Source organism: Mercenaria mercenaria, chromosome 6 (genome assembly GCF_021730395.1).
Source record: "Mercenaria mercenaria strain notata chromosome 6, MADL_Memer_1, whole genome shotgun sequence".
In the NCBI taxonomy this organism is placed as follows: Eukaryota; Metazoa; Mollusca; class Bivalvia; order Venerida; family Veneridae; genus Mercenaria; species Mercenaria mercenaria.
In genome coordinates this window covers 64,717,257-64,732,302 of record NC_069366.1, presented here as the reverse complement: position 1 = coordinate 64,732,302, position 15,046 = coordinate 64,717,257, and the positions used below count along the sequence as shown (strand labels likewise).

At 35.4% G+C, this 15,046-nt stretch overlaps 2 protein-coding genes across 2 annotated transcripts; one reads left to right on the top strand and one right to left on the bottom strand.

Annotated features, from left to right (window-relative positions):
* Window positions 1-18: 18 nt before the first annotated feature.
* On the bottom strand, window positions 19-6,003 carry LOC123548569 (uncharacterized). The gene is made up of 5 exons (XM_045335935.2): window positions 5,645-6,003; window positions 4,664-4,879; window positions 4,019-4,134; window positions 3,500-3,657; window positions 19-2,134 (listed from the first exon to the last, which is right to left on the bottom strand). Exons 1-5 carry the CDS (start codon window positions 5,654-5,656, stop codon window positions 378-380), a joined length of 2,259 nt encoding a protein of 752 aa, XP_045191870.2. The 5' UTR covers window positions 5,657-6,003; the 3' UTR covers window positions 19-377.
* A 3,679-nt stretch (window positions 6,004-9,682) lies between these two features.
* On the top strand, window positions 9,683-14,170 carry LOC123548570 (uncharacterized). The gene is made up of 2 exons (XM_045335937.2): window positions 9,683-9,763; window positions 13,165-14,170. Exon 2 carries the CDS (start codon window positions 13,166-13,168, stop codon window positions 14,168-14,170), a length of 1,005 nt encoding a protein of 334 aa, XP_045191872.2. The 5' UTR covers window positions 9,683-9,763; window position 13,165.
* The last annotated feature ends 876 nt before the right edge of the window (window positions 14,171-15,046 follow it).

Sequence of the window (15,046 nt, the reverse complement as noted above, 5' to 3'; positions counted from 1 at the left end):
TTTGTTTGTTTTATTTACAGTAGCACATTTCCTTACTTAGAACAGATTTGTCCAGATCACATTTTCGTATCTTTTGAAGAAAATTATATAACATCAAAAAATTCTGTTCTGACAACCGGAATTAAAAAGTGTTACATACGATGTATTTATACAGTTTATACCTCTTTCTGCTGCATGGTCAAGAAAGGGATTTATCAGCAGCAATATACTGTAACGTATGTCGAGGCAGTATAGCTTTACTCGGATCATTAGTTCTGTTGCATATCAAACCTCATAATAATTATATTCCTAATCTTTGAATCTGATCATGGATACAAATTTTAAATTATCCATTATATTAAAAATGTCCTCAACAGATTTTCATGCAATATTAACTGCTACAGACGTGTACCTGGTAAATAATTCGCATTAGAAGCGTCATCACTTGCTATTTTACCAGTTTCTTGTGATTTTTCAATATCGGCGGCTTCTCTTTTAAATACGAAATTATCATACGCGTCAAACACATCAAAACTATCTTCACTCTTCTGTCCATCTGTTTCAATAACTGCTTCACATGTTAAGTCTGTAAAATCGAAATTTTCGTTTTCTATGGAGTTGTAACTGCGGTCCACTTCGTCATTTTCGTAGTCACCGGAATCTCGATCGTTCTCATATATGGCCGTGTGTGTCGTATGTTCTACAGTACCCTCTGTGCTAGAGTGACTGGCATAAGTCATATCTAGGTAGTCGGATATTGTGCTCGCCTGCCTTTCAGTGGATGTAGGTTTCACAGAAATCTTGCCTGTATTGTCAATAGCGTATTGCTCAAAACGGACAAAAGTGCCGTTGTGTTCAGGTGAAGGCTGTCCGTTAGTTGTCACAGTTACTGTGTAGATATTATTACAGCGGTTTTCACGTACAGTCGTCTGGTTTTTCTTGTTTTTATCATCGCTATAATTAGCATTTACGATTCCATCCATACGATACTTCTTTGACCTTGACCCTTTGTTGCAATTTTCTGCTACACATTTTGATACTATGATAAAAACTATCCTAATTCCTGTCAGAGCTGCTAATGCTATGACCGCAAAATAAATTGGAAAAACGTTCTCAATCGAAGCAACATAGTGGATTTGGCGCCCACCTTTAATCACATGACCATGTGGATGTTCGTGACCTTCGTGTGTATGTTCGTGACCTTCGTGTGGATGTTCGTGACCTTCGTGTGAATGTTCGTGATCGTCATGCGTGTGTGCAATGCCATCATGCGTGTGTGCAATGTCATCATGTGTGTGGTCATGGTCATCATGTGTGTGGTCATGATCACCGGGTCCGTGTTCATGATCGTCATTGTAGTCCAATTCAGTCTCCAGATAGTCGTTAAAAAATTGGTCCCCATACTGGTCAGTTTCAAGGTCATTAGATTTGTTTACATTCTGTTCTTCCATTAACCTGAACAAATCCTGTTCTGCTGGAAACGGGTCTCCATACTCTGCCAAATCAGTCCCATTTTCGAGTTTGGATACTTGCCAATAACCTTTGTTTACTTTGCTTTCAATGAAAGGAATCGCCGCTTCTTTGAAAGGTATATGATTATCGCTACCGGCTTGTTTGATGATATTGTATTCCTTAACTGTCCAAGGGCAACACTTCTCCATAGTAACGTTACAATATAGATGAGGCGAGCCGCAATCTGGGTTTTCCCGGGAACAAGAAGGGCGATCTGTGAACACGATGTTTTCTGCAAATATTTCGCTGCTACCGTCAATGGCCATCAAATTTCCTAACCCCATTGGTGAATATTTATGATGTCTTGCCTGTCCATAATATTCATCCCAGTCTGTTTCTGGGTCAATGCCTTTCATCCTCTGTAAAGATCGGAACTCTTCCCAGATATAACTTACGAAAGAATGGTAAGGGAAAAACACTGGGTCGTCTGCAGCAGTCTCGATAACTTTCATTTCTCCGCCAACAAAATGGTGCACCCTGTTGTGAATTTCTTCGAACACGTTCTCCACATTTTTACCTTGTAGGGGGTAACTGATGTTGCCAATGTGATCCTGTTGTAACAGGTGTGAAATATTCTTGTCTGCCAGGGGTCCATACAATGCCCCCACCGTTCTATACAGCTCGCCATTCTGCACACTCCAGCCTGATTGAAAACAAAATATAAAATAATTATTCTAATCAATTTATTGGCATTTTTGTCAAATCATATTCCTTTGAAACTGTAAAAAAAATGGAAAAAGCTGATAAACAGTTGACATGTATGTTTTGGCATATCATAACACGGTACAAAGAGTATGTTTAGTTTGTTGTTTAATAGCAGCTACACTAAAATAAAGCACTTGATAACAACAGTATAATAATTCACAATTATACCGTTTCTTCCAAGACATTCATCGAAAATCATTTTTCATAATATGTAAAGAACTTTGATTCCTAATGAGTGAATCCTTATCAATACTGTGACAACCACACTTAAGTGTAAATTGCATTTCCAAAATATCTGCCGAACAAGTTAAGCAAATAAAACTTATAGGCCAATATATGACTGATAAATGCACCGCAACAATGGCAGAGTTTCATTCATAACGACACGAACTGTAAAGTGTAATGCCGCCACGCAACGGAAACAGCCCTCTGCTAAATATACAAGAAAATTTTGCACTGAAAGCAACAAAAGAGAACTGTTCCGACAACTGTGTTACCACCACATGTCCGGACTAGAATTATGTCCATAGGACACAGACGCCTCCATATACTGTGCCATCCTCTAAATAGCAAAGTATTTAGTACAGACCGTCTTCACATTAAGGATATTCGACTATAAGTTTGAAGCAAATTGTATTCAGATAAGATTGTGCATCTGAGCAACTTTGAATCCAATCTTTCAAAAAGTGTACGAGTTAATCACACTAAATTTCTTCACTATGGCCTATTTTGTAAAATTAATAAAGGGCCATAATTCTAGAAAAGTAGCCACAGAACAAAGTCCATTATTTTTTTGGTTATCTTCGCACCAAAGTCCTTCATCTGTGAAACATTCAAGCATATCATTTCAATAGTGTTTGATTTTTCTCTATATTCTATATAGCAAAACTATCAAAGGATCATAACTGTAATGAAAAAGTCAAAGCAAAAGTTCCTTCCTTTATAATCATCTGCCCATGAAGCTTTTTCATCTGTGGTAATTTGAAGCAAATCAAGCTAATACTTTGGGAGAGTTGGAAACACAAGATTTTTCTCTATATTCCAAATAGCAAAACTATCAAAGGGCCATAACTGCGGTAAAACAGTTAAAGCAAAAGTTCTTTCCTCTAAGGTCATCTGCACAACAAGCTTGTTCGGCATCTGTGAAATTCTGAAGCAAATGTAGCTAATGGTGCGGGAGGAATTGGACACACAAGATTTCGGGATGTACAAATGGACAGACGCAAGAGCAGCAGCAACGCTATATGCCACAACATAAATGTGGGAGCATAAAAAATGTGCACAAATATAACTGCTAATTTACCCTTAAAAACCCCTTCAAGTACATAGCCATCACCGTTGCCCATAAAATCTTCACTCCAGAGGCTCGACTCCCGCGGCAGCCCGAGAACAGCATCAAGAGTGGTATCCCAGTAAGCCATAGTTATATTAGGATACCATTCACGTAAAGCATTTTCCATTCTAAAACATGAACAAAGATAATCTAGTTAATTAAGAGCAAAACATGGTTGCATGACACTTGCCAGTTTATATTTACTAAAGAAAAGAAAACTTACATACAGACTTCGTACTAAAAAGATGGCTAATAAATCACCAATAAATCCCTTTAGTTAACGGAAGCAAATGAGAACTCGTCAGTAATGTGTGGCCAAGAATAGGCAGCACAGCCTGCAGAAAGGACTTGACCCTCTAGTTTTCAAAACCAGCATACAGATATTACAATGTATGACTTAGAATAATTCAGTCCTAGATTCAGTTAAGAAGCATAATTCCACCGTGTAATGACAATGTACTATATTGTGTGAATAATTAGAACACTTACAATAATGTGTAAACCCTATGCCAGCCAAGGAACCCCGTGCCTCTGTGAGCACTGTTCCGCGTTGATCGTCTAGAGTGTATTGAGGAAATTAAGTCGTATTTATTCGGAATAACAGACTGAAACAAATGTAAAAACACTGAAGTCTTATTGTAAAACATGGAAGTTAGTATAGATTTGATGCTTTGTTATGCGGGGTCACAGTTATGTCGCTATGAAAGTATTCCTATGGGAAATGTAGATTTTTGGTCTGATTCCGAAGAAAACAAATGTTTTTACAGTATCAAATACGAGCCTTTGGATTTTCCATTCATAGTTTTATGCTAAACCTCTTTCGCTTACCAGAGCTCATTTGTTTGAAACTTTAATGGGCTTTTATTTAACTCACTGTCGATTAACTTTTAGGATTATATTTCGACATTTTAGAAGACTTAGAAAACAAATGTATGATTTAACCGTCTTTACATCATGCAAGTTTTTCCTACCAGGACTAATATTTTTAACCAAAATTTAACCGACGGTTAGTTTAACAGTCATTTAAAGTTTCTATCAACAGTACTATCAGTTGAGGCAATTACAGTTTTTAGTATATAACTGCATAAAATGACAGGGTTATTCTATCAAAATTATTTTTACAAATATTCTTACCCTATCATTTTTCATCTTTACAAAGGCGTCATTGAACTGGTACCGTTCCTCGTCTGTGAGCATACGGTATTCTTTTCTCACTCTCGGTTCTGTTGGCAGGTAGAAAAGAGAGTCCAGCCATTTCTGATCACTCTCTCTGATAGAATAGTCGTCTCCAACTTCTTTAGTTTCTATGGTAACCATCAGTAAGCATAACAGAACACTGACATAAGCAACCTAAAATATTTCAAACGGGAATATGCAACGTTTGATAACATTTCAAAGTACAGAGAGCTTTTTGAGACATTAAAACTAGTGAGGAAAAAATGAAAATCTGACGAGAAACATAAATGATGTAGCCATTTGAATACTATCCATGTAATGAAATGGCAGTCATTTTGTGCACGGTGTCATCACTATTTGAGCCGTGCCATGAGAAAACCAACATAGTGGGTTTGCGACCAGCATGGATCCAGACCAGCCTGCGCATCCGCGCAGTCTGGTCAGGATCCATACTGTTCGCTAACAGTTTCTCCAATTCCAATAGGCTTTAAAAGCGAACAGCATGGAGCCTGACCAGACTGCGCGGATGCGCAGGCTGGTCTGGATCCATGCTGGTCGCAAACCCACTATGTTGGTTTTCCCATGGCACGGCTCATTTTTCCTTATACGGACATACAATAAAATATTATACGAAAAAAAAAAAAAAAAAGACCTACTGTGTCTCTGTACAAGTACCTTTAAAAATCTACACTTTTATCACTTTTTCCGTAAATCAAAATAGTTAATTCAGTGATCTATAAGAATCTTTAGAAAACACCATGTTGACTAGATCTACAGTGCTAGCGATCCGAGTTCTATTTCTGGTTGGGAAAATTATCCCCGTCTAGTATCGTCTCAGGTAAATATGGCGCATGAAGGGTGTTCCACTGGAAATCAATTGTTCCTTCCATTGCGGCTTTGGAAATTCGCCGCTAAATAAGAAACTGATTAAGTACTTACCACTCTTATCATAGCTGGGTCTTGAAAATGTATTATCTTTGCCTTTATATTAAATCACAAAACGTTATTTTCCTTGAAAGAATCCAGGATATGAAGCTGGTCATTGTAAATATTTAGTCCGATTGTATAGCCAGTTAAACAAAACTTTTAAATCAGAATCTATCCAAGTACCAGCAGATTTTTAAATTCAATCAATGATTATTTCCAAATATGTGTACAAAATTTGTAAATTCAATCTAGACTTAATATTAATTTGATTAAAATCCTTTTCAACTTAAATTATGAAGTCCTTTGTTTATTTTGATAAATAAATACGTAAATTAAATTTGTAAATTTTGTAATTGATTATGATCAATAAAGTTTTGACTAGTAGTATAATTTTGTCCCCCATTTCCTGTTGTTGAATTAGAGATACACAAACCAATAGGTTGCCCTATGGGCTTTTAATAAATCATTCAGTGACTTTAAATTTCAAATTAGGAGACTCCTGTCTAAAATTTACTGTTTTAGTCATAAAAGTATAAATTTTGAAATATCTTTTTTAAAACTTTATGTTTGAAACATTCATCAACTTTAATATTGTTATTAAATCACATTTAGCCAGCTGTCCGAACTGGTGAAAAAACACATGAACACGCCCCAAATGCTTTTTCTGTATTAAATATCAATCGACAGTATTCTTAAAAGACATTTTGTTAGACTATAAATGTAGTAAACACACCTTTACCAAGACAGAAGGCTTTTTTTAAGATGCATGTTTATAACTTGTAGAGGTTTTAATTAAGTAACTCATTCTTGTATCAATTAGTAAAATACATTGTACCAAGATATTTTACCAAAGTATGCGTAACTGATATTTCAAAATGAAGTTCTGTTCTACTAGAATTTGCTTCAATAAATAATTCCTAAGAATATTAGTAGCATCACTGCAGACATTTTATAACACTTTGCCCCTCTCTATATAGAAAATGACGATTTTGCGCATGAGATAAAATCACTGGAGAAAATGATATATTATTGAAGTACTAGAAATATATTCTGCATGCCCAAGGGCAGAATGTCGAGCCCACCGGCTGTCTAAAAATGTAACATTTATTAAAAAAATCTATATAATATAAGTCCACACAAAACTCCTTATCAGGCAGAGATAGGTCAAAATACCCCTAAAAATTAGATGTAACATGCATGTTGTACCACAGAAAAGTTGTTTCATTTTTTCCAAACGACCAGTAATAAAAAAGTTACAATATAATCTACATGTATTTAAAGTAACAGCAAGGTGAAGTCATTCTAATAACTGGTTGCGTCATGGTGTTGAACATATGTGCCAAGTAACATCAAAATCCCCTTATGCATGAAGAAGACTTGCTCCAGACAATGTCATTCTGGTATCTGACCTTTGGCCTCTAAGCACTTGACACTCCGTCTTATAAAGGTGAACATTCATGCAAAGTTATATCAAAATCTCACCATGAATGTAGAAGAAATGCTCCGGACAAGCTTCAATTTGATATTTGACCTCTAGCTGTGACCTTGACTTTTGAGATAGGAACATGGGGTTTGCGCACGACACTCCTTTTTATTGAGGAAAACATTCATGCTTAATATAAACAAATTTGGTACATGCATGTCCAAGTTATGGTACGGACAAACTTCAATTTGACATTTGACCTCCAGCTGTGACCTTGACCTTTGAGATAGGAACATGGGGTTTGTGCATGACACGCCTTCTCATTGAGGTAAACATCCATACCAAATATAAACAAGATTGTCCTTGCATGTCAAAGTTATGGTCAGGACAAAATCAGATGGACGAGCGAACGGACAGACGCACGCAGGCACGCACACACACCGACCCGCCGAAAGTGACGACTAAGCCGAGCTCACCACAAGCGGGCTCGACAAAAACTAATGGAAAATCTGCATTTGGCATTTATGCGAGGTATAAGAACGTTGTATTTCAAACGCTAGAGTAAAATAGCCCTCATGGGAGAGCTAAAAGCTAGTTATGGATTTTGAGCTGTGCGCTTCTCTGTTTGCACTCCTATCAGTAGTTGCAGAGTGGACACATTTCAAGTGCAACTGGGTGTTTTCTCATCACTCCCCTAAATTGTTTTTAGCATGGGGGAAATAAGGCAAGCAGTGGAAATCGAAAGGATATGTATGGTGAAAAAGTCTATCAAATTAGCAAGGCAATAGATGCTTTTGGTGTTTATGTATACCCATGCACACCAATGTGAAAATACCATTAATGAACAATAAGAGACTTATTTTAAAGACATACACATACTACATAAGATATAGATAAAAAAAGTAAAATATTATAAAGTTAAAATCGTGTTATGACTTATTTTTAGGTCTACAATGTACATGACTTCACGCAAACGATAATTAAACAAATAGAATTAATTTAAACAAGTCTATGACCATAAATCTGCCGAAAATCACTGAAACGTAACATGCCAATAAAATGCAAAACTAGGCTTCGGTAAGGTTTGGTGGAAGTCTGCCCTATGGTGTAAAAGTTGCCAAAAATCAAAGTACAGAATGTTATGGCTCAAGTGTACAACACTTTCTATCAATGCAATCTATGATAATGTATCCGGTTGTAATGAATTCCGTTCAGTGCTGCGAAAGTTATTGTCTTAAATGTTGCCAAATGCTTCCCATATAGCCCAAGAAACTATTGTATGCTGCATATATCTCCAAACGTATTTGACATTTGAATTACTATGACGCTAAAGACTTCTAGGAAATATTGCAGGGATTTTACTGTTACATCGGAACATGCCGATAGTATACATAATAAGGTTTGGTATCAATCGCTCTTGCAATTTTTTAGTGGAAATCCGCCAAGAAATATAAGAGAAGTAGTCAACATATCATATAATTCAGTAAATCAAGGGCCACAGCTCCACTGAAAATCAACGAACTGGAACCTGCCAAAACTACGCTTTTGTCAAGTTTGGTGTGAATCTGATTTGTGGTGTCAACGCAATTTACACAATTTACATCAATACAGATTACACAAACTATCCAATGCTTATATACAAATTAAGGCAAATTACATGTAGAATACAACTTTATATACGAGTAGAAACTAATTACATATTTAACCCTTACCCTGCTATATTTCTATAATGGACTGGTCCATCTTTCACTTTGGACAGTACCACTTATTACTCAAAGGGGTTTTCACTGAAAATTTACTGACTGAATAGCGAACAGTGCAGACCATGATCAGACTGCACGAATCATCTGCCGCCAGCAGTCTAAGGGTTAACAAAATGTGAGCATACACTCCTGTTGTAAAGGCTACACAGAGTAATTTGAGCATTATCCGTCAATAGTGAGCTAGATCTAGTACGCACAAGACTTAATAACTAATTTACTTACAGAATTGGATCAACTTGTTTACATACATTCATATTATGAGGGACAGTGTAATACTTTATTTTAGTTTTCTTTTACTAAGCTTTTTCATTCCTTAATAAGTTCTGGTACTTCCTGTTATCATTATCAGGATCACTGGATCTCTCGGTTATTACGCCTTTGTACTGCAGATAATTCTTTTCCACCCCGAGTTTTTTTTTCTATTTGTTCTAAAAGTGAGTTACACATTTTTGAATTTGTATTAAAAACAATTAACGGCTTGGTTTAAAGTAATTTTAAGTTCTTTTGCTCTTCCGATCTTTGCAATCCTTTATTCTGACATTGTGTAAATTTCCATCAGAAATTGCCGTATACTTTAGTCAACCAATAAAGTACAACCAGAAGGTTATTTTGTCTCCTAAAAACCTCATGTAAGGGAAAAGAAGTAAAGGGACAGGGAGGGGGCGAACAATGTCATTATGGAGATCAGGAATTATTATATGGGTAAGTAAGAAATAAGGAAAAATAAAGGTTTCCTAGGAATTGGATGATTTGTTAGATATGTATTCAGGGTCACCTTTATTTAAGCAAGTAGGAAGTAATGACAAAGCAAGGGACTGAATGATAATGGTTATCATATACATGCATCAAACAGTTATTTCCCCGGAAAAATTAGTTGAAAACAAAAGAGGAAGTTAAAATTTTCTACGTAGACACTTGAATTTCATCTTTCTGTAAATGTACCAGGTTAGTTTTTCTATTTTCTTATTCCTATCAACAGTTTTTATCATTTTTGTCTTTTGTTCAAATAACTTTTTAAAATCAAAATTATATAATGCATAAAAATGAGGTCAATGTATACTATTATGCTATGTATGTATCATTTCATTAACGTAGTTTATTTATTTATTTATTCAGCTTTTAATTTTCATTTATTTATAAAAGTAGGAATAAAGTGGCAAGCTATAAACACCTTCAGATGTATTCAGTAATAAGCTGTGATCAGAACATATGTTTTGGTAAAGTTACTACTTTTTATTAAAGTGGGGAGACTTTAGGAAGAAGAAAGTAGACTGTATAGACAGGCGGGAGACTTAAGGGGGGAATAGAGAGACCTAAGCCCTCTACAGACGGTAAGTTTTTGTTGTACAACACCAATTAAATTCAAGATGTACAGCCAAATATTACCGTGTGTACGATGCTATTCCTTGATTTCGTAAATCTTAAGTCTTGACTTACAGATTTGGACATGTTCTATTTCGTAAGTTTTGCCTTACGTACCACCCACGTTGACAAGCAACAAATTGGTAAATAATTAGTTGATAAGAGGCAAGTGAATGAAATTCCAGAAACAATTGCCCAAAAAATAAACACAAATCTTAATATAAAATGGCTTCTAATGCATAATAGAAAAAGGATGACACTGAAAAGTTAATTGATTTGAGCCGCGCCATGAGAAAACCAACATAGTACGTTTCCGAGTCTGGTCCATGCTGTTCCCTAACGGTTTCTCTAATTGTAATAGAGTTTGAAAGCAAACATCATTGATCATTGATCATGACCAGACTGCACGGATGCACAGGCTGGTCTGCATCCATGCTGGTCGCAAAGCCACTATGTTGGTTTTCTCATGGCGTGACTCATTTGTGTCATACGTAATCAAATTTATGGAACATAAAAAGGTGAATATTATTTTTATTATTAATAGTTACATTTTTTTCAGTACCTGATGCACTATGTTTACTAGGTAAATCTCTGTGATTTTTATGAGAATGGAATACTGTCTGTATGTGAAAAATGTACAATTTCAAAATTGTACATCTTTGAGATAATTAGTGTTGTACAACAAAAACCTACCGTCTGTAGAGGGCTTTAATGGAGAAAAAGGGAGACACATGAAAAATTCAATGTCCCGAGTGAGGCTCGAACTCCCATCGGTGAGGATGTGATTTGAATGACATTAACCACTCGGCCACGAAGGCTCCTCTAAAGAATTGGTTATATATGAGATATTTATATTTTAAATCTAAACATTGTTATTCATCTATATGTTCGACATGTGTGCAATACAGGGATGCAGGGGATTACTCTTGATAATTGAGTGGAACAAATGTAGAATATGTGAACAATGTGATATCTAACAGTGGAAGTACTGCGCTCAACATTTTGAAGGTTAAATCAGAAAGTGAATTATCATTTATGGAGTAAATCTAGATTGTTTATAGAAAAAGTAGAAGATTTTATTTCTTTTCTTTATCTAAATGTTGAATGGAGTTATTTCATCTCCCGCCATCTGTCAGAAGATGTTACTCATGTAAACTTCCCTATTCTGTTACTGGCTTAAAGGGAGGTCATAACCTTTATGTGGGCTGGCTTTAGCAAGTAGAAGTAAATTTGAATTTCTAGCAGACAACAAAAAACTTTTTTTTTTCAGAAGAGCAGTAATTACTTGATAAAAATTTTACACACTGAATTCTGTCATACTAGAGAACAAATGTTCCAAATTTCAAAAAAAAAAAAGTTCAATAAAAGTAGAGATATTTAAAAAAAAATGTATCAGTTTTCTGTTGTTCACAGAACTGTGTTCAACTGAAGAGTAGACATTTTCTGAGCTTGTCTACCTTTTATACTTTTACCCTGGGTAAAATGCTTTAGTTCAACTTATCACGTACAGTGACCAGAATACCCATTTTATAATGTAGGTACATCAGAGTAATCAGTCCAGCTAATTTTATGAAGTACTAATTTCAATATACCAAAAATACTGATCTGGTTGTAAGAGCTATATATTTTTACTGTAGCAGTTTCAAATTATACAGTTACTATTCATTTGTTTGAAGTAGGTCAATATTGAAGCGAGTCAAATAACCCTCTAAATTAATGGGTCAACCTAATGTTTTGGGAACTAGATATAAATCACTTTTATCTACAACTTTCAAGTGGCATAGCTAATTACTGTAATGTTTGACTTTTGGGGAACCAACCTCAAAGTCGTTAAGGTTATCTGCCGGTTCTAAAATGCACTCATTTGACTGGTCCATATTTCATACATATACGAACAAGTGGTATCACAAGAGTTATTATCACTTTTGCGGGTTTGCGTACCCGCGCGGGCGCCTCTTTCGACCAATCAAAGGAGCGTATATAAATTTAAGATATTATTTTTTAAGACTTTTAGCATGTTATTTTAAAAGGTTTTATGTGTACGAATGGACTACCTGTAAAGAAAAGAAAGGTGGTGGGGGGGGGGGGGGGGGTGTCCACATCCACTTTGTTGACGTAATGACGACGTAATATGGTCAATTTTATGAATAGAAAATGAGGACAAAATATATGACGTCATGGTCAAATTTATGAATAAAAAATGGGGAAAAAGAATATGGTGCCATGGCCAAATTTATGAATAGAAAATGAAGACAAAAATATGATGTCATGGTCAAATTTATGAATAGAAAATGAGGACAAAAAATATGATGTCATGGTCAAGTTTATGAATAGAAAAATTATACCATAATTAATGTTTCAGCTATTATTGGGTCAAGTTTGTGAATAGAAAAAAATGGGCTGAAAATATAACGGTCCGTTTTCTGAAAAGAAAATAGAGGTCGAGTCTATGAATAGAATTTTTGACATGTCATTTTTTTTTGGAATAAGAAAATGAACATGTTGCACTGAACAAAAGAAAAAAAATCTAAAGACTTTGTCTAGTCACTAATTCCTATATAAAACCAAAGTTGCGGTTTAACAGTATTGAATGATAGCCTTGTTGAAGAATTGTAAGCGTGTTTTTGTTTGTATTGTGGATTAACTGCATTCCCTTCACACAATTTTACATCCAGTCTTTTGAAATAATAACCAATGTGGTCAAAACTAGTTAAAGTAACTGAATCAGAGATTCCTCTTCCCTTGAAAATGGGTAAAAATGAGTGAACGAGGGGTTCCTCCTCACTGGAGGAGGTAAAATGAGGGAATGAGGAATTCCTCCTTCCTAGAAAATGAGTGAAAATGAGTAAATAAGGGGTTCCTCCTCCCTACATGTGTGTGTTTTATACGTACATTTTTTAAATTTTCTGTCTACCAAACTGAACTATAAAATAATAGAAATGAAAAAATACATGACGGTTCATATATTCAAAATTATATTTCAGGATGTTTCATACACCAGATTACTATCACAATATATCCATGAGACTTTCTGAGGTCTTGGACGATATTGGAGTGAATGAAAATATCGTGACGAAGAGAAGAATGGCAACTTTACTGCAAGAAAGCATGTTCACAATCACATCAAAAGCAACTGGCATACCACAGACTCTATATAAGTTAGGCAGTACATCAGAAGGTTCAACAACACTAGGACTGAATTCAGATACTGATATACTCAACTGTCAAGATGATGTCATTGTGATACAGGACTGGTCTGAATGGACTCCAGGTAAATGCAATTTATTGATTATCCAGAATGAAACAACACCACCTGGTTATTGTCTTCTACAGGTACTTAGACATGATGTTCCACTTCCTACTTCACATGAAACAGACAATGTCTATGTCAAGGATTCAAGTGGAAAGATACTGTACAAGAATACAATAATTGATGATATTATGCCTGAAGGATGTCAGCGGCAAGGACCATCATCAGCATCAGCAGCAGAACCAGGTATTCTTGCAAGTGACATTGTAACAGCACTTCCTTGTAAATCATGGCCACAATCATCAAGGGCTTGGCTGGACCGGCAAGAAACAAACACATGGCCAACTGCAGAAATGAAGATACATGCAAAAACAACAAAGTGTTTTCTGGTTGGCGTTGGCAGCAGAACTAGTGAATATTCAGAATTTGAATGGAGAATATCTACCTCATTAGCTGAACGGTGCTTGATGTTCAATTTAAATATTACTCAGATAAGATGTTATATCTTAATGAAAATGATTCTTAAAACATACATTAATATTGAAAATCTTGACAATGAAAGTTACATTTCAAGTTACATATGTAAAACTGTTTTGTTACACTGTATAATAAATAAACATTCAAATATATGGAAGGAATGTGATATATTAAACTGTTTAAATTTCTGTATATTAACACTAAACAATTATATATATCAAATGAACACTGTCCCCATTTCATTGTTCATGAAAACAATTTAATGGCAGGAAAAATCTCCACTGCAGTCAAACATCAGTTACTCGAAAGGATGTCAAATTTGATACCAAGTGATGGAATTTCACTTTTTGGAATTCAGATTGATGACCTTGGTGAAAGACGATAAATGAAGTACATCATTATATACCACAGCCAAATGAATACACTATGGACATAACAAGTAATTTATTACAAAACACAGCTCAAACTATTTTAAATATAGAGGAGACAAAAGATGAAAGTTTAGAAACACTATTACAGAAAGTGGTGCAATTAACAAGATACTACAGTGCTGGAAACATGTTAGAAAAAACAGCATGCAGACTTCTAGCACCTCCACTCTGTACCTCAATAGGATCTCTGATAGCCTCACAGAACATTCAAAATAACAACACAGCTTCTCCTCAAGCACTTACATGGCTTAAAGCAGGACTGGACTCAGATGTTGCTTCAAGCAGACTAAAATTTGCATCTATAATGTACTGTGTAGGCAATGCAGAAATAGCTGCTTCAATTCTTTCTCATACAGAGGAGCAGTATAATATAGGAGGTACCGAGTCTTTCTGTCGCTGCTACGACTTCTTTACCCCTTACTTAAAGAGAGGATTTCTTCAACGTTCTAGTCAATATGGTGTAGAGGCATTAAAATATGCTGTTGCGTTTTGTGTAAAAATTTTCACTTTGGAAATAAACTGTGTACCAAATGAACTTAAGTATGAAATGTTTAGATCAACACAAGAGGACCTGCTACATAGAGGTAGATATGATGACTGGATGGACTGTGCTGTAGTAGACTCACTTCCATATCTGTATTTTCTTCAATACAAGACATATAACAGCCTACAGAGACCCGAGGAACAGCAACACGCACTGAACAAACT